Here is a 20135-nt window from a genome sequence, read left to right on the forward strand (position 1 = left end):
AAACAGCGCGTGTGAAAATAAATTGGACCTGACGCGCCTGACAGGTGCTGAATAAATGGACCGCAAAGGGTTAAGCTATATTCTTCAATGCAGAATATAGTGTAGGTGGAGCCAACAAAGCAAACGTTCAAGTATCATGTGACAAAGAGAAGGCACTAAAGCTTTCAACGGCAGATTTAAAATGAGTTAAAACAGGGAATGATAAAAATCAATACTGGAGCAACAGAACATGTAAAGTCGTTTGAAGCTATTCATTCGGGTGAATTGATCTGCAACCGAAAAGGAAGTAAAAGACAAAAAATATTAATAAAAAAAAATAATTAAATCTCACAAATCTTTCATCCAGCTATTCACTGACTAAACCTCTAGCATCAAGAAAATTCCAAGGGAAAGTAAACAAACTCTTATTACTCAAGGAAATTCAGTATTTAAACAGCTAAGGCAACCAGGCCTTTACAGCAGCAGTCTGACCGCTCCGTGTGTCGATCCAGGTTTCAGGTTTGCTTTCTGGCCGATAGAAAGCGCACCGTGCATAAAGAAAGGCAGAATCCTCTTGCTGGTTGCTAATGCGCTACACTGTTGAGACTGTTGGCCGAGCCGTTCATGCCGTTCTCTGTTTTTTGGAAGCATTTCACTGCACTGGGGACCTGGAGTCCTGTAAACAATGTCAGCCCTCCACACCAGACCTGCAAGAAACACACACCCAATTACTACTGTTAATATAAAAGGGGACCTGCAAGGACATCCACAGGTCCAGCCATCATTCAGTATGACACTAATTACAGAAGTGCATGCAATTCTAGAAGTAAAAAACACATACATTGTACCTATACATGCCCTTGCAGTTAGGTGCTCCCCTCTCACTCATTAAAAGATGTCTGATAAACAGTTAACAATTGATAACCGAGTGAGAAAAAGACCAGGTTCTTGTATTTTTACCTCTAGTTTGACAATCATCCTCAAGCAGCTCCACTGCATATTGGGTTAATAGGCCACCAGAAAACGATGTACCTCTCCCCTGGTCTCTTTCAAACCAGATCCCACTCAAGGGTCCACATACTATCTTAAGATCCAAGGACTGAAATCTCACTATGAAATGTGTGCTGGTGTTTCATTGAGGCTACCACTATTTGTTTCTGGTTTTAGCTACAAAGGGGTGCCCCGGGGTTTAGAAACCAAAGGGTAAACAAATACTTGCCATGAAAGCTGGAAGAATTGGCTGGGTGAACTTTGTTTTGAATGTGTGCAGCAACTGCTTGGTGTCTGCATTGTAAAATAAGAGTTGACCTAAAGAAAAAATGAAACAAATTGAGCTATACAAAATGTTACATTATTATATAAAACACAAAAAACTCCCTCTCAGTCCCTAGTCAGAACAAAAAAATACATTTACACTGCTCTTTAAAAATGTGAATTTTTTAAGCCAGATAATCCTCAAAACAGACTAATGCTGCTGTTTTTTTTTTTTGTTTTATTTTAAATTATTTCAATAGTTTTCATGGCAGGAGGTAATTAGGAACAGTATTGAGATATATTGTTGTGCTGTTTAACAATTCAAAGTAACTTTGGAGTAAGCTTGTTAATGTATATGGTAAAAAAACAAAACAATATCCGTAAGTATAAACTGCGAACAAATATATTTTAAATCTGGCTGACAATATGCATAAAGTGTCTGTAATTTGATATCTTTTTATGGCTTCATATTATGTCATTGGAAAAATTGTTATAAAAAAGCAGATTTAAAAAAAAAAAAAAATCCCTAGATTTTGTCCTTATCCAACCAAGTATGAATTTACTCAAAAAAAGCGGAAGAGCATTACCTCCATCAAAGTCACAGTAGACACCTATCCTGTCAGGGACTGGCATATCCAGGGTCTTGGCTTTGTTGTTGTGCTTGGCTGCGAAGGTGGCCTGCAGCCAGTTATTGACGTGGATGCACCAACTTGTGCTCGTCTTGCCCAGCTGGTCAAATTTCCCCAGGTTTCTGAAGGCCACACCCAGGCTGTAGGATTTGCAGTCCTTTTGGGCCTTCACCTCCCAGTAATGCTGCCCATTGTCAATGCATGTGTCACCTGAAAACGCAAAGGCAATACGGCTTCGGTTAGCTCAATATAGACAAAGGAAAAGCATTCTTCATCGCTCTTTCACTTCTTGTCTTTCATAAGCTGTCTCACTTGTAACAAGCACAAAGGATATTATATTACCTCAAACAGGTTGGTTAAAGTGACAAATCATTAATGGATGACGAAACCTGTACCTGTAGTCTCAGAGAAGTGGAGTATTGTACTGTAGGTACACTAGCCACATTGTCACAACCTCCTTTGTGCCCCACAGGAGAAGCTATGAATCTTAAATTCCTTTAGTGCGCCAACAGTTTGTGTCCAGAACAGACAACGTTCTGACCTTGGAACAGCAAATGAGCAATTTATTATGTCAACACGATCAGTGTTGTTCTAGCTTTAAAAGCATACAGCCAGGAATCAAAACTTCCACCAGGCCTTTGCAATAGATATGCTCTGATCTACTGTTTACAACATCCTTATGAGTATGGGTACTGCAATTGAACAGCATATGGACTGAAATGCTATGAAGCAAATCATGTGGCAAATCTTAACTACTAAATTTTACTGGCATGTGATAAAAACATTTTCTCCACCATTGCAGTTTAGTCATGATCACACATCCAACACACGTGAGTGTGGCTTTGTGTTTCCCTGGCACATCACAGGTCTGTTGAAAAGGATTCTTCTGAAATGTTTTCCAATGCCTACCCAGCACTGTGTAGGATTCCCCTGTAAAACGGTCTCTGCTTCCTCTTACTGACGGTGGCCTTGAGGAGACGGATGTCCGTTTGGGAGATGGAGTGCCACTTCTAGAAACATCAAAAGAAAAGTTCAGCACAAACTGCTGGATAAATATATTAATTAGAAACTGAACAGTGACATGGTATGAACAGGGCAACAGCCAACATTAAACTACAGTCCTGCTCTTGAGTTAAAAATATCCAATGCATTGTGTAACGTAGTGTAATGAATATTTGATGTTGGTATTGGCTTGGAGTTTTATGCTCTTTATTGTTGTAACTAGATTTGGGTCCGACACATTTCCAGGTTTGGTACTGGTGTACATATAAAGACACATGGGCAGGCCTCTTTATTGTAAAGAATGCAAAAGGATGCAAAAGGTGGAACAATGTAGAACGACTGTGATCTAAATCTGTATGGCTTAGGAGCCAAAAAGCTTCAGCTTTCATGGAAACTCCGTCAGTTTCTTTATACAATGTACACCATTCCTCCTCACAGCATTGCTAAGCTCTCTCCTCTGTATCAGAGCTGCAGCAGTAGTTCCACAATGTCAGCTGTACTGATGTGGTGGGTGTGAACTCTTTTTCCAGGGCGCCCATTTGGTGCATGCCTCACATTGGCAAGGAACAGCTGGGTAGTAAATGGTACTGCATGGAATGGAATGAAATAACCTGCACTCATGTATTCAACTCAATTACTGATTAACCACACACACATATGTCAAAGGCATGGGGGGGGGGGGGGGGGGGGAGAAAAAAAAAGCAAATGCAAAGTACATGCCTTCATAATTCAGTCTTGTAACTATCACCTTAACCTGAAACAGTGAGCAACATATATCTGATTATAGGCTGTACATGTATACATCCCTACCTTTAAAACTGCGAAATATTCTAATCAGTTTGTATCAAAAAGATGCTCCTCCAGTTACATACTTATGCTTCTCGTAAACCCCTTGAGAGATTTACTACAAAGTTTCCACCATTTAATTCTAGGTAGCTGTGTTGTTTTTTTTTATAAATAGGACCGATATGGCGATTGGTTACTTGTATGATTTAAAGCCACCCCCATGGACTCGGTTGCTTACTGAGGCTTGCAGACAGCAGACTACCTGCAGCTCTTAGTTACAAGCTTGTGCCAGTCAATGACTGACAGATTTGACATGCAGGAGCTTTTAAGCTAAAGACCCAATTTATCTGTTAAGGAGTTAGCACCAAGAGAGTGTGCATATATAAAGTATAAATTCACAAGAAAATGGTGTATTATATTGTATTTTATTTTAACAGTGGTGTTAGCAGGTGCTTATAATGTTGCCAATTGATGCCAATTAAGCTAGAATTAGGTATGTAAGTTTTAGTGATCTGGGTCTATTCTGCTCCTGTTTGAGTCATGCTGTGTTACATCAAATATTCAAGGCATTCCAAGCAGAGTATACAGGCAAAAGTAAATAAATCAATAATTAAAAAATTACTCACCAACAAAAACATTTTTGCAAGCATGAAAAAAAATAAGCAATTAAAAAAGTTATTAACAGCAACTTTAACCCCAACTGTTTTCTTTTGCAAGAACAAAAAAATAAGGAAAGAAGGAAAACTAAATAGGAGGGAAGCTAAGTTATTTGTAATGCATATGGCCATTTATAGATGATGCTGCTGTATTTTGCCACACAGACGAAATAATAAAATATTTAAACTATACATTTAGCATATGGAGTTGGATAGACATGGAATTTTAGCCAACCAAATTCCAATTCTCCAAGTGCTTTTCAACATGTTTTTTTTTTTTTCAGTATACTACATGCCATCTATAAATGACCACATCATATATCATTTTCACTGCAGATCAAACCTTTTTAACCAGCCATTTTAATTAAGCCTTTTGTATTTTTAAAGGAATTAATTCACAGAATACTCAACATATGTATTTTTTAAAACGTACTCATGTTTCTCTGAAACAGGTTTTCAGAATGTGTCAGGAAACAAAATTATTTTACTAAGCTTTCACTTGAAGCAGCTAAACCAAATGCTGCTACCCTGGAAATAAAACTCTGCACGTATCACAGGCTGGGTAAAACTGAGTTTTAAAGTGTGTTAAAGATTGTTGCTATTGTTACAAGCTACAGTTCACAGCAGCTTGCAAATGTGGTCAGCTAAGCTAAATCCTACAGCTTGAGTCACAGGATCACCTTGAAGTGTTCTTCAGAATGGTAACATGGCTGCTGTCAGTGAACACAAAACAAAACAAAAAAATAAGCAATGGATTAACAAGCATTTTAATGGTCTAGCACTTCATTACATTGCCCAGAAAGTAATATACATTGCCGCTAGTGCCTTGTAACAGTAGGATAGGATGATGAGGATGTCTTCTATAACCACCTACGACATTACTGTATCCCTGTACTTGAAACTATCTTTGGGGAATGTAAACAATAAAAGTTCAATTTTAGTATAAAATTAAAAAGGGCATTTCACACCCGGACACACTTTTTGTTTTCAATTTTCTCAAAATAACATTCATTACTGGCCCAGCTAATTGGTAGAGTCCTATCAGAATAGTCAGTGAGCTAGGCAAAAACTGTAAATTCAGGCTACAATTAATAGATTAATGGAACCAGAACAATTTTTTTTTTTTTTTTTTTTTTTTAGGATGTATTCGTGTCAGTCAATACAAAAACAAAAATGCGAGTGACTAATCCAGGGGTCGTTAACTTGTCAGTAAACGGACACGCACTTCCGTGGTAAGTTATCAGTGTCCGTGGCAGTGAATACGTCTAATATACACACACACACACACACCGAATTGTATAGAACTTCTGTTTTGTTTGTTTGTTTCTGTTTTTTTTTTTGTTAAATGTCAGTCACTACAACATGGTGCCAACCCCTGCACTGGACTACCATGTCTATTTTATTATGCAGCGCCCCTGAATCTAACTGTGGGACTCCTTTTTGCAATTTAGTGATGAAAGCTGTACAAAAGAAACAGGTTAGATGTCCACAGCTTGAATGAAACAAAAGAGTATTGCATATCAGTAGAGAAAGAAATGTTTGATCCACAAACTGAAAGTGATCCTGGCAACTTTCCCTTTTTCTGCCAATAGAAGTGACTAGCCACTTTACCTCCTGTAAAGAAGAGGTAGATAACTCGATGGGAATAAACGATGAGGCCTCTTGTTCCACAAACAATGTACATTATTAGACCAAATAAGACAAAACCTTTCTTTAACAGACAGCTTCAAATGTACAGGTCTGGTTAAGACAGGATAATACATAACTGAACTTCACGTAAAGTTGTTTTTTAACCTTAAAAACTATATGCACAAGTTTAATTTGTGATGTCTATTGGAATTAGATCAGTGCTGTCCTGGCTGCCCATGGCAGACATACAGACTGTGGCAGGTGTTTAAAAATGTTTTCGTCCAAGACTATTGGGCAGTAAGGGTGTCTCAACACTGCCTGTTAATTGGCACTTTATGAAAAAGAGATAGCAGTTTCAGCTTTGTCCCCGATTCTTGGTCTCCTTTTGAAGACCAGTAGCCAATTGCCTAAACACCTCACGTTAAAATTCCACCTTAGTGTTCCCCTCAAGTATTTTTTTTAGTTTACGGATGATTCAGAAAGCATCTTAACACATTTAAGTCAATACCCTAGTGTGGCGCGGCAGCCTCCTAGCCCAGGGTAATGGCAGAGACAGAGCCTCAGGCACAGAAAGCTCTAAGTTTAAAATGGGCCAATGCGCTCTTTAATAAATCAATGAAACAAAAATAATAAGGACATAATCCTTAAACAAAACACATTAACAAAATAAACGGCACAAGGGCCAAAACAAAAAGCAAACCTCCATCTCTTATCACCAGCATTAATCCAATAACTCTATATTACCACCTGTGCACACCTATTTTATACACACGTGGCTGGAGCCTAAATAATCATTTAATCATGTATTCACTTGGAGAAATTTAACCCCTTCCCTGACAAACCAATATTCCCCAAACCAACACACTTGAATGCACCAGCATCACTTTCACATGGCCACACCTAGATAAGGGAAAATTGATCTTTATACTTAAACTTAATACTTGCAGTGTTTTATGCAACTGCCTCCTGGCTTTTTGGAGTGGCATCTTTATTGCAGCCTAGCAATACCAAAATGTAAACTTGCATTGGTCCTTAACTGGTTAAGAGACTGCCAGCAAGTTTCTGTGCTGTGCATTGTGTTTTATGGACAACAAACCTTTAAAAAAAAAACATTGACCATTGCCATGGCCCTCAAACTGTCTTCAGATGAAAAAGGACTTTATTTCGCCAATGATCTAGTCTGTAATAAAACCATCCACCACCAGATGTGAAGCTTTATAACCCAACCACTAGATTCAAGATACTGCTTAAAAGACAATAATCCTCACCTGCCCTTGTTCTCTTTGCCCTTGCTTTTGCTCTCTTGCCCTTTGCCCCCTGCAGAATCCCACTCCACACAGCCATCTTCTACTTTCAGGTTCTGGTGTGACGACGTTGAATCAAAACTAAAGTTAAAGGCTGTTCAAGGTCAGGACAAAAATACATAACACTGTTACTCACCAATTTAATTAGTTTTAATGACACTTTTTTTGTTTTGTTTTTTTATACAGTTGAACCTAAAGCTTAATTTCTACATATATTATAGTTGATAAACCAATACACAAAAATAAACTGATCAATTACTGTCAGTTAAATACATCAGCGGCCCTTTAATAACAACCTGGTACCGTGAACAAGGGTAACAACTACGGAGAACATTCCCATATTCAACTCCCAAAAGAGGACAGGGCTTGTTTGGTTTTAGAATATACATTTTAAGAAGACTTCACCCACCTCTAGTTTCGAGTGTAACTGGATTGGAGTAATCCCCTGCAGCTGCTTTGTTACAAGCTCTCACTCTAAAGTTCATGTATTTGGAGTCAAACTTTAAGCCTGAAAAACCAATTGTACATTTCACTGAAGACTATATCACTGAAAAGGATGCAAACATCATACTAACTATCTACTTTGACCAGCTCAGTTATTTTTTAAATGAGGAAGTGTTTTCAGATTTAATAGTTTTGATTCGTGGAAGTCATGTTGCTTGATTTTTAATGTTTAAATTATTTTGAATGCGCTAACTTTCTCTCTAACTAAAATAGCAGTAAGAACCACACATTTCAACCAAAAGAATGCACATCTACAGCTAGCTATGATGACTGCTTGTGATGTAAACTGTGTGTGTAGAGGACTACTCTGGAATGTTGGGTGTATTTGTATCGGTCAGTCATGGACAGTTTTTACACAGGAGTATCTACACAGCAAAGCTCATATTACCTGTCAACGAATATTCAGTGGCCTTGATGTTATCAACAATCTCCCAGCAGCGCTCATCTTTTATCCTGGGAAGCCCATCATAGTTGGTCTTCCTGTATTCCAGTATGTAGTTTTCAATCTTAGAGTCCTCTGGCATTCTCCACGCTACTGTTACCGAGTTGTCAGCAACCAGACAGTCTGAAACGTGTACTTCTGGAGCACTTGGAACTAAAAAAGGGATACACGTTCATTTAAGCAATCATTATCAAATTCAATTCAATTTCCTTCACCAGGTGACCATCCATAAGTCTTTGCAGCTTAGCAAAAGGACTTCGTTGAGATCATTAGGTGACTCAGCATTTTCATTCCTAGGAACGCATTGCAGGTTACAAAAAAATGACTCCCAGACAATCGAGTAACTTCCTTCATTTATAAAAAATAATTCAAAACCAATCTCTTTATTATTATTATTATTATTATTATTATTATTATTATTATTATTATTATTATTATTATAATAATAATAAACATCAAATTTATTACGCTAATAAATTCCTAAAATGATCAAGCTGAAGTACGAATTTGTATTCAAAAATGGTTTTAGATCTACCATTGTTAATACTACGACTACTAATAATAATAGGGTAAATCCACTAAAAGATTGTAGATATCAGAACACAGCATAATAATAACATCAAAAATAATGTATTGTTTAATCTCAAAGTTGTACATTAACATAATAAAACATGTTAAAGTACACCAAGAGGTTTGTATCTGGCCTACTTCAGCATGCTTAAAATTATCAAAACTTTTAACGTAATAACAGCATTAAAGAAATACGCATTACATGTAGGCCTATCATAAATTATGTTTTCTATTATTATTATTTATTAACCCTTAGAGTCACTTTCATCGCTGTCACTTATTAGGAGGTCATTACGCTCAAGCTTCTCCTCATCTTCAATGGCAATGACAGATATCTGGCGATTATTTAAGACCCAGCAATTATTTGAAGTTTTACAATACTAAGATTCATAGTCTCCCCATCTCACTGCCCATGCATTTCACAACTGTTCCACATCAGCAGGTTTTTGCTCCCAGACACGTTCTATCATGTTTAAATAAAACATGGAAAATCATTAGAGCTTCTGTATTTTTGTGTTCAAGATACTCATGTCTGTACAGTATGAATGACATGCTCCCATAGTAATAACGTTTGACCAATAATCAATTCCTGTGACAACAAATCTAGCATGTTCTGATTCATACCTGACAGAACACAACTAGCAGTACTCTGGCTGGAAGCTAAAACCCTTCTGGCTTGGAAATGCTGGAAACAGATATTCAAAAACAACAAATGTGTAAACGATGAGAATATAAATGATTAGTGATTTCATTATGACAAAAAGATACCATAGATAGCAGTGTACAGATAAATAGCATCTAAATGTATATTCCTGCCCCTATAAAACTCCATCACTTTGTTCACCCTCAGGAATAAGAATGTCCAGTTTTGCTGCGTGACAAGATTTACTAGGTGTTCTAAATATTAAGGTACACTTTATTTTGCTGCACTTTAAAATATACAAAACTCAAACTGCTGGGGAGTATCCTGACCCATAAAAATGTCAAGTTTCCAGTGACAGATGTCTCAATTACCATGACAATGTACCATCTCTCATAATTAGCATGTGGCCTGAAAGAGAAAAACAGAGATGCCTGGGAGCATCACAGCTGGAGCAAACACTAGCCTTCAGGGACACAAGATGGACCACATTTTACTATTTAAGTTTTCCACATGGGTCTCAAAACAGCTGCATTAATTAGAAATTACAGACAACAAAGGACACTGCTAAATTGGAACACGTTGTGGGCCTACACAGGTCTACTATGACTGCTTTGGACAAGAGACAAAACTTTTTTTTTTTTTTTTTGGTTGGATAAAATCTACCAAGCACTCTAACTGACTTGAAATGAAGACCTAAAGTTAAGAATGAAAACAATATGGCTATGAACGTTGTTGTTTTTTTGTTTTGTTTTTTGTTTTTTAAATCCAAAGACCTGTCAAAATACTTCACGTGTTCGTTGATGAGGTGTCAGCCAACCCAGATTGAAAAGAACATTTAAGCACCACTCACAGGCGACTCAACATTTGCAGGGATGACAATTTCCAAACTATAAGAAGTAAAAATGAAATACATGAAATTACACTTCATTGGTTGGTATGAGAAGATTCAAGCCTACCCTAATTTGATTCTAACTTCAAATTGGACACTACAGAAGAATGTTAATATACAGTATTTAAAACAAGCCTCATCCAGGTGGAAATATGTTTCTTCAAACATTTACCAAAAAATACTTAATTTCCTTTCATTAAAAAAAAAAAAAAAAAAAAAAAAAAACTAGAACACCTTTCTTCGAGTGCATTAGTAAGGCCTCGCACATATTCATAAACAGTGAGTTCAGTAGAATGGTCTTTTCAGATAGTAAGCACTCATGATTTATATGGCACCAGAAACACTTGATAGAATTACAGCATCATTATGTACTTGGGTGTATATTAGCCATTATTATTAAACTACCAGCAAAACTGGACTTCAACATTCAATAACAAAATACCAACAATGAGCTTAAAAATACTCACTGTGGAGGATGTTGACAACAATGACTTAACACATTTCTGCTGACGTACAGCATTAGAGCGGTATGCTGTACAAATGATTGGTGTGTCTTGAACTGCTCTGGAACAGATGGCTTGTGCTAAAACCCACTCCTCTAATGACCCAGCCACTTGTGCCCTCCCTCCCTCCCTTCACCAATAACAGTCTGTGCAAGTCCCTTTAAACCAAGTGACTTTAGATGACTGTTCAGCACTACAGTCCATTTACTGAAACTGCACAGCTCCTTTTCTAAATCTAGAAGTGCAGGCAGAATTTAATCAGTCCATTAGACAAGTCGCCCCAGGCTACTGTTGATAGTTAGAAAACAAATATACAAGGAAAGGCACCTAGAACAGGCTCTTTATTTCATCAGTATTGGAGAGGTATGGTAAGGGCCTTGAGGAGGATGCTGCTTTCTGTATTAGATCTGTGGATGAGATCAGCAGATGAGGGGAATTCATTCCATACTGTTTTTTCTCTGCAGTATGACGGCACTGTCATTTGTACAATGAGAATCCACAGGATGTGTCACCAATACGAGGTTAACAGGTTCAATTGAAAAAGCGAAAGACTGGACCAAACCCAACAACATGAAGGACAAAGTTGGAAAGAAGAGAAACAGGAGGTAGTGAACTGAATGCTCTTTCACAACAACTTATAAAACTAATTTAAAAACATGACCCATTTGATTTTCTAAGCTTAAATGATTTATTTTCAAATAAAAAATACTTTCAAAAGTTTTTATTTAAATAAATAGTTTCATTTCAAAATACAAAATACCAAAAAACTATCTATAAAAAACAAAAAGTACTTATTACTGTATTTCCAACATCTGTTGAAGATGAATGTTTTGGCAACATGGCAGATGGTCAAGACAATGCAGGGATTCATGTTTGAGAAAAGCACTTTTAGAAAACAATAAAAGAAATAGCTACAGACCAGCATCTAAGAAATATGGAATACCACAATCCACAATCAGAGCAATAATCAAGTACCACCAAACAAATTCAACTGAAACGCTTGAAAGGAGTGGACATCCAAAGAAAATTACAGGTAAAACAGGTATGAAAATCATCCGAGCAGCTCAAAAAAAAAATAAGATTAACAGCCAACGACTTAAAAGAAAGATTTAGAAGTATCATGCATAATGTTGCGAGAAAGAACTATAAAAAGGCACCTGAACACAGAAGAAATGTATGCACACAGTCCTCTCTGCAAACCAATTTTAAAGAAAATATATACAATATGAAGAAATATGAACTGGAATCTGAAGCATTTTTCAACACAATTCTCTGGTCCAGAGACTAAAATATAACATTTCCCCACAAATGGACCACAGTATGTTTGGAGAAAAAAAGAGAAAGCCTTTAATGAAGAAAACATTGTACCTACAGTTAAACATGGAGATGGTTTGATCATGACATGGGGGTGTTTTAGCAGTTTAGGGACATTTAGTGATTGAACAGTGGATTAATTCAGCCTGTATCAAAGTACAAATACACCATCTGCTCGTAGGTTGATTAGCAGATAGTTTATACGGTGAAATACTTCCCTAAAATCATAACTGTGGGACACGTAAAACCCAATGTTCTCTCTAAGACCATTAACCAAATCCTACATCCAGCCACCAACAAATCCAACTCCCGTCCATCCTCCTCTCTTATCTGTCATGATTTCTCCTCTTTCTTCCAGAACAAAATCGACATCTATTCTAAGCTCGCCCATCACAAACCCAGTCTACTACCTGACCACTTTGACGCTCCTCCGGTTGCCCTCCTGCCCTCTCCTCTCTCCATTGTTGATGTTTCTGGCTTACTGCTGAAATCAACTACTGCCACATGCCCCCTGGACCCATGGCTGACTAACCCTGTCCGTCTCTCTGCTTCTGATCTTGCTCCCTCCATTATGCACACTCTCAACCTGTCCTGGACTCTGGCTTGGTTCCTGCAGCCCTTAAGCTTGCCCGAGTTACGCCAGTACTCAAAAAACCCTCCCTTGACCCAGCCGACTTATCTAATTTCCGTCCAATCTCCAATCTCCCTTTTCTCTCAAAAACTCTTGAAAGGGCTATAGCCAATCAGCTGATGAAACATCTCACAGACAACAATCTGCCTTCAGAAGTATGTTGGAATCTCTGGAACCTGTCTCTCCTGGATTTCCCCTTACCTATCCGGACGCATACTGTCTGTTTTCTATGCTAGACACAGTGGTGTTGCAAACCCAGTCACTTGTGGTGTCCCCCAAGAATCTGTTCTTGGGCCCCTTCTCTTCAATATCTACATGCTTCCTTTGGGTCACCTCATCTGCCAACACAGCCTCTTGTTTCATTCCTATGCTGACGACACCCAGCTTTACCTAAAACTTGACCCTGGCCACCCCTTTACCATGGTCCGGCTCTCGGCTTGCATTCAAGCCTGGATGTCTGCCAATTTTCTTCAGCTGAACACCAGCAAATCTGAACTAGGAAACTGGCTGCTGCTGCCTTCCCCCACAGTAAAAAGCCTTGGTGTACTTCTTGACATCAACCTCTTCTTTGATGCCCACATCTCCTCCATGGTCAAATCTTCCTTCTACCATCTTCAAAACATCTCCAAAATCTGTCCCTATCTTTCCCTCCCAGATATGGAGATACTTTGTCATGCATTTGTCTCTTCTCGACTCAACTACTGCAACTCTCTAGATGATGGTCTCCCAGCACGCACCATAAACCGACTGCAGCTAGTCCAGAATGCCGCTGCCAGGATCCTTACCAGATGTAAAAAACATGATCATATCACCCCCCCCCCGTCTTGCCCAGCTGCACTGGCTACCTGTAAAGTTCAGGATTATTTTCAAAACTCTCCTACTCACCTTCAATGTCCTTCATCACACAGGTCCCGAGTACCTCCTCAACCTGCTGACCCACTGCCCACAAGCTGAGGTCCTGTGACTCTGGCCTGCTTGTTATCCCCAAGTAAAAGTGCACCACACTTGGAGAACGTTTGTTTAGCTTCATGGCTCGGACTCTTTGGAACTCTCTCCCAGCTTTGGTGCGTGATGCTCCCACCATCGCTCACTTTAAATCAACTCTCAAGACCCACCTGTTCTCTCTTGCCTTCCATGCTCTTTAAGCCTGATATCTGCTATTAGCTGCTCTGTTGCTGCTACTATTTCAAGTATTATGCTACTATCATGTATTATGCACTTTCCACTGTATTTAAAGTATTATGGATTTTCTTGTTGTTACTGCATCTTGTAAAGCGATTTGTGATGGTGGTCCACTATGAAAGGCTCTATATAAATAAAGATTGATTGATTGATTGATTGATTTTCTTCCAAAACAACAAGGACCCAAAGCGTATGGCTAAGTCAACTCTGGAGTTCTTGAAGAAAATTATGATAGAAGTTCTGGAATGGCCTTTGCAGTCAGCAGATCTCAATCCAATAGAAATGGTTTGGACTGATCTGAAGTAAGCTGCAGCCAAGCATTTTGTATCCAATCTGTCTGAGCTGAAGGAAATATGCAAGATAGAATTGTCCCAGATTTCAGCAACAAGATCTAAAATACTCGTTAAGAATTATGAGAAACATCTGAAAGCTGTAATCAAAATAAAAGAAGGACACATGAAATACTAAAAGCAGGAGTTCCAATACTTTTGTCATGAATGACTACTTTAAAAGAAATAAGTTTGATAACAATCATTTGTTAAATTATTAAAAATTGTGTATTTTGCTTTTTGCAGTTGAAGTCTATTTTATGCTTGACTTTAAACTGTTACCTTGAATAAGCGTAGGGTGTCAATACTTTAGTGCATCTTTACATTTCCCGCTTTATGCCAGGAGATTGAATTTCTATCCCTGTTTTGTTTGCACAGTTGCTAGGTAACCAAACATGGCTTGCAGATTCTGGAACAGCAAGAAACTCCAGTCAAAGAATACCTCAAAAGGGACACAGACCATGAAATTCATTCTGCACCGTGCAGTCTGGTCTGTATTGTGCACTTTCACACTGCACTAAAATCCAATGAAGTTATATGTACCATTACAGGTTCTTTATGCGATTATTAGCTTGTTTTACTTTATATATTTAAAAAAAAAAAAAAGCTGATCATGAACTACACCAGATTTATTGATTGACACTTGACAGCACCCAATAACTGGGCTCTACTCACTGACTGGTAGATACAAACATCTGGGGCAGGTTTAGTATGACCTATGGATTTCAACTGGTAGCACCTTTAGGCAAGTCTAATTTGACTTGGATTTTAAATTGAGTGTCCAAAATAAATTAAAAAGTGCTGCAATCATTACTGCAGTGGAAGAGGCTTTACGTTTATATTTTTTAGCCTCTGAATATATTGCCCGGCTACAAACACTCTTTGTCTGTGTTTGCTCGAAAGGCTAGCTGAGTGCTGTCTGTTAATTCCATCAAACTGTGGATGCAGAGAAAGCTGTGTCTTTTACACCGCAGAGACAGGGAATGAAGTTAAAAAACTGTTGCACGATGCTCCATGCTCACATTCAACCCTTGGCTTAATTAAAGAGTGTGACCTGACCTCAGCATTTCAGAATAGTTTTTGAGTTACTGTTACATATAAATGACATTTAAAACCAGAAGAGTTTTTTAAATAACAATAACAGAAACACAACAATCACAGAGCGATCCTCTGGATTTCAGTTTCATTATTTTTCAGCATTTCTACTTTGTGCATCACATGCTTTTGTTAATTTTAAGATTTAATTTTTATATTTCACAGTTTTTATGGTTATACTTTGTCACACCACAGTGAAATTTAAGATTTACATAGCTTAAACCTTGAAATTTAAGATTTAAAATGTTATGAACATGAAATTTATGAAAATTGACCATAAATTTGGTAGGGCTCTACTTATCATCTTCATTGTTCTAATATTTAAATTTCACCCTTGTTTTGTTCTCATGCCAATATTTTTTATTTTAACAATAAAATTTTCCTTGAAAAGATCTTCATGGCAAATTGTGGGGACTTGAGATGGGTAAGCATAACAGTGTTGTATGTAAACGCCACAAAATGAAGGTCCAAGTGAGATGTAAGTCTGACGGATTTGTTAACAAAAACATACATGTCCTGAAGAAATCCCCATCTATTTACAGGAATTGGTCTTTAAAAACATGTCACCTCGAATTTCCGGAAGAATATCACAATGTCAAGTGGACTACGGTTATTCTGAGCTCCTGAATACAATGTGCCTAAGGGCTCAGAACCTTTTGGCTCACAAACCGCAAATTTATTGTTGGAATGTTATGCACTGTGACATTTGCTGTAATGCTAAATAAACCAACAAAAAATGCTTTCTGCATGATTACACCTGTAACCAGGATTAAAAAGTCATAAAATCCACTGAAAAACATTTTTTAAAAGAACATTAATTTAAAATAGAAAAAAAAAAACAGAATAGATCGACATGTTTTCCTTTTGCAACACAAAAGCCAAAATGGGCTGCCTAGAGAAGGAGGGGGGAAAAAAAAAAAGCTGGCAATGAACATATGTTGCTGACATAAATCTTGAAAATATAAACAAACAGCAGGCTTGTGCTTTGTCCAGCTCAAAGAAAGGGTGTTGCCGCAATGAATTCAGAAACAAAATACAAAGTAGGGCACCTTGAAAAAAATGTTAAGCTTTAGTTAGGCTTCCCAGCCAAAGGCTGGGAAGCCTATTGTTACTGATAAGATTTTTTTTTTTTTCTTCCCAAAACTTTAAACTGCTGCTGCTTCGAAGCTGTGTGACTGATCAGGTTCTGACTTGGCAGGTAACAAGCTGGATAAAATTGGCTGTCTGATGAAATTTTTGCTGCTGTGTCCTTGCAATTGGTACCATGAAGCATTTTTCGATAAAACCTTTCGAAATCTTCTTCTTAGGAACCTGTAAAGCGATTGATCTGACAATTGGCATATATCATCGGCATCCAAACCCGCATCAAGTTTGCGAAGCAGAATTTTCTGCAATGAATTTTAATGTCGAAATGGCTGCCACAAACTTTAACGAAACCCGCCCTTAACAGCAAAATGCTGGTATTTGAACACCGTTTGACCAACAAACTCCAAAGTTGGTAGTTATCGTCCCAGTAACAATGGGATACAAATATGTGAAAATGGTGATATTTTATAAAACAAGATGGCCACCAGTTATACGTTTACATTTGAAATTTAAACCTGCGTCAGTTGACAAACAATTTACTTGACTAACTCCAAACTCCACAAGCATCATCCTTGACACGGTAGCAATTCAACTGACTTTTAAAAAAATGGTGTTGACCTGAAACCAAAATGGCTACTTGATGCATTTTTTTTTTTTTTTTTTTTTTTTTTTTTAACTAAACCCGCTTCTTCCAGTAATTGCTTAAGTGTTTGGTACTGGTACTGGGGCTTGGAAGCCTTAAAACTGCCTGGCAGTTCTAGTTCGGATTAGTTTTGTTTAATTCTGAAGTCTGCTTTTTGGCTTGTAAATACATACATGTTGTTATTCTAAGCACTGCAATAGTTAGGATACCATATTTGATACAAGAATGTTCCTGAAACAAAAAGGTAACTTTGCTTAAAAGCAAAGAGCAAGTAAATATTCATACAAAAAGTATCGGACACTTACATTTTATTTGAAGTCTTTTACCCTTGTCTGGTATTAGCATGTGCAATTATAAAAGAGGTTTCTCTTACCTGGCAGGAACTTGAGGGACTGAATTATTTGCCTTTCCCGAGAGAAATCGACCATCAGATGAGTCATACAGTCGGTGGCTTTGGGCTTCATCGTCAAGCGAAACGCTGGAGCCATTGTCACCCTGCAACCAACAGTGTATCTTTAGCATAAGAGAGCGCTTCTGGCAGGCTTTCCTTAAGCTGCTGTTTATTTTTGCTTTTTTAAAAAGGTCACCAGTCAGCCAAAGGTTATTTCAAAATGTATTAATTATGCATGTATTTATTTTATGGCTGTGCACACGACATCAGGTGGGTTAGCAGCATTAGTAACTGAAGTATTTATCCACAGAACAGTTGCAGCACAAGCAGTGGGGAGGACTGTTTCCAGACAATCTCCTGCAAACATGCCTCAAGACTGTACAAGAGGGACCTATCTAATGGGCAAGGCTGCAGTCCAATCTCCAAAATGTATCGATTTAAAACACTTGCATCTCTTTGAGATTGCCTATAAAATGTGCTTCATATGTTGAGCTGTGTGGTAGTTTCATGATGTGGTCTGTTGAGGTTTAAATTGAAAACAATAAACTAATTTCCCTTTCGTCCTTCAGGAGGTGAAACGGTAGAGCATTAGCCCAGTGTATCACTTGTCCCTTGATTATTATCATTTGAATTTGTGTACATGTAAATGCAGCTTACTGCATGGGAAATACAGGTAGAAACAGTGTCACCCATGTACATCATAACCTTCAAATGAAAGTAGACATTTACCCACATCAATCTAATGTTATTTTGTGTTTGTTTTTTTAAACAAATTTAAAAGGCTGTATTGAAGAAAATACATAGGCAAATATAAATAAAACTCGTCAAAAGCGGAAAAATGTCAAAAAACACACCACAAACTAAAAAGAAACAAGCAAAAAGGTCTTGAACTGTAGGTAAGCAACGTTTCCAAATAACATTACATCAAAAATATGCAAGCCAGAGCTTGGCATGGCTGTAGACTAGAAGCCAGGGAATTCAGGTTACAGCTAGACCGGGCCATTCACTTTTTGTTTGACTGAGTAGGTTGCTTCACCTATCTGGGACTAATTTAGAACTGCGTAGTAGTAACAGCTAGTAATAAAGTCACCTGGGGACTAAACAACAATAGTGAATAAAATGAATCAGTCATATAGCCTAGGGACACACATCTGTAGTTGCATCTATGTGGGTTGGAATATGCATTTTAGAATGGCTGTCAGTGTCAGTGCTACACATTTAATAAAACATAGTGTAACCCAAATTGAAACTGAATTAAGATTTTTTTGGGGGGAAATAAATAATTGTGCGGGGGGGGGGACTGTATCCCCCTATTTAAGGAAAGGCAGCTCAGTCCCAGAGCCTTCATCGCTTAAAACACGACTGTACATAACACTTTGGGTTCAGTAAATTACTAAACATATTATAGAGCTTTTCACCTCATCTCACCAAAATGGTCAAAATGCTGTGCATCTCACAACACTGCCTGGTACATGCTTCCTCCTTTAACCCCTGCGACCGACTGCAGCCAATGACATACGAACCATGGTACCAATGTAACAAGGTGGCAGCTGGTCGTGAATCGGTGCCCACGTAGCGCAAGCAAGCATCTTCATCACTATGCAAAGGGCCAGGCCTACCTGCTTTAATGCTTATAGAGCTTTTCACCTCATCTCACCAACAGGGGTCAGAATCCATACCGACAGTGTATCAGACAAGACACAACAACACTGCCCATTACATCTGGTTTGTGTGTTTAACAAGCTATATCTACATAATTTCTGCTCTGTGACTAATTCCTTTTGCTGTTTAGCCCCTATGTGACTTTATAAGCACATTGAACAAGCAATATTCCACTGAAAAGTACACACTCTTTGCCATCCTGAATTAACTGAAAATAAGGTGCGTTTGTAAAGGAATACAATCATTTGCAAAGCAAAATAACAGGCCAACCCCTGGAAAAAAAAAAGAGATTCATACCTATCCTTGATCTGTTTTGCAGCCTTTGTGGAAGAGGTGAAGGAAAAAAGAAGAGAAGGTTGGTTAGTGGAGCCATGCAAGTCCTAATGAAGGGAATCATGCAGAATAGTGCAGATTGGGTCAAATGCTGGATCAACATCGCTGGGTCTGTTGAAATCACATTATTAAAATGGTCAGCATATACTTCACTGTGAGTATAGCAGATCTGAGTAAAATCCCAGCCAGGCAGTCCCATGGAAATTTTGCTCATCAGTATCACACAAACGACAAGCCCAAAATGTTTTGGCGAGAAGTCTAAGATAACAAACGGAAGCCTGAGTATCAGTAAGACTTGGGCCTGCCAGTAGTCCAATATTGACCTCTTATCCAGTGTAATAAACATTACATTTTCAAGGACTGGTCTAGATTCCTTCCTACAGGAAGGAAGAGCCACATGAAGAAGCAAGTGCAAAGTTTTCAACCCTAGTGGGGTTTGAAATGGGGTCAAACATTTCACTTTGGAGTTTAGTTTAAATTAAAATATATACAAGGACAAAACCAAATTAGTTCAAAGGTTTATGTGGCTAAGAGGCACGTTAAATACCAGTTTCGCACTGCAAAAAGGAACAAGATAAGCCCTTCCCCTGCTTTTTCACTTGACATTCAGATTTCCTACAGTACGATTTTAAAGGGTGGCAGGACATTATGAATACTGTGCAATGGACACACAAGTAAA

General features: G+C 38.0%; 1 protein-coding gene across 6 annotated transcripts in view; it reads right to left on the reverse strand.

The window, feature by feature from the left end:
• Positions 1–20135, reverse strand: part of LOC121303511 (FSD1-like protein) — a 29855-nt gene continuing 9720 nt past the window's right edge. The window contains exons 5-14 of one of the 6 annotated variants that reach the window (XM_041234267.1): positions 19421–19443; positions 17444–17565; positions 8132–8338; positions 7649–7747; positions 7204–7333; positions 4987–5016; positions 2772–2869; positions 1821–2072; positions 1199–1287; positions 1–686 (exon numbers count right to left, since the gene is read on the reverse strand). In XM_041234267.1, coding sequence (XP_041090201.1) covers positions 564–686; positions 1199–1287; positions 1821–2072; positions 2772–2869; positions 4987–5016; positions 7204–7333; positions 7649–7747; positions 8132–8338; positions 17444–17565; positions 19421–19443 — 1173 coding nt within the window. In that variant the 3' untranslated portion in view covers positions 1–563. Of the gene's footprint in view, positions 687–1198; positions 1288–1820; positions 2073–2771; positions 2873–4986; positions 5020–7203; positions 7334–7648; positions 7748–8131; positions 8339–17443; positions 17566–19420; positions 19444–20135 lie in introns of all 6 variants that reach the window. The other 5 variants (XM_041234257.1, XM_041234249.1, XM_041234240.1 and 2 more) reach the window with 5 other exon arrangements.

Source organism: Polyodon spathula, chromosome 2, assembly GCF_017654505.1.
Source record: "Polyodon spathula isolate WHYD16114869_AA chromosome 2, ASM1765450v1, whole genome shotgun sequence".
Classification (NCBI taxonomy): domain Eukaryota; kingdom Metazoa; phylum Chordata; class Actinopteri; order Acipenseriformes; family Polyodontidae; genus Polyodon; species Polyodon spathula.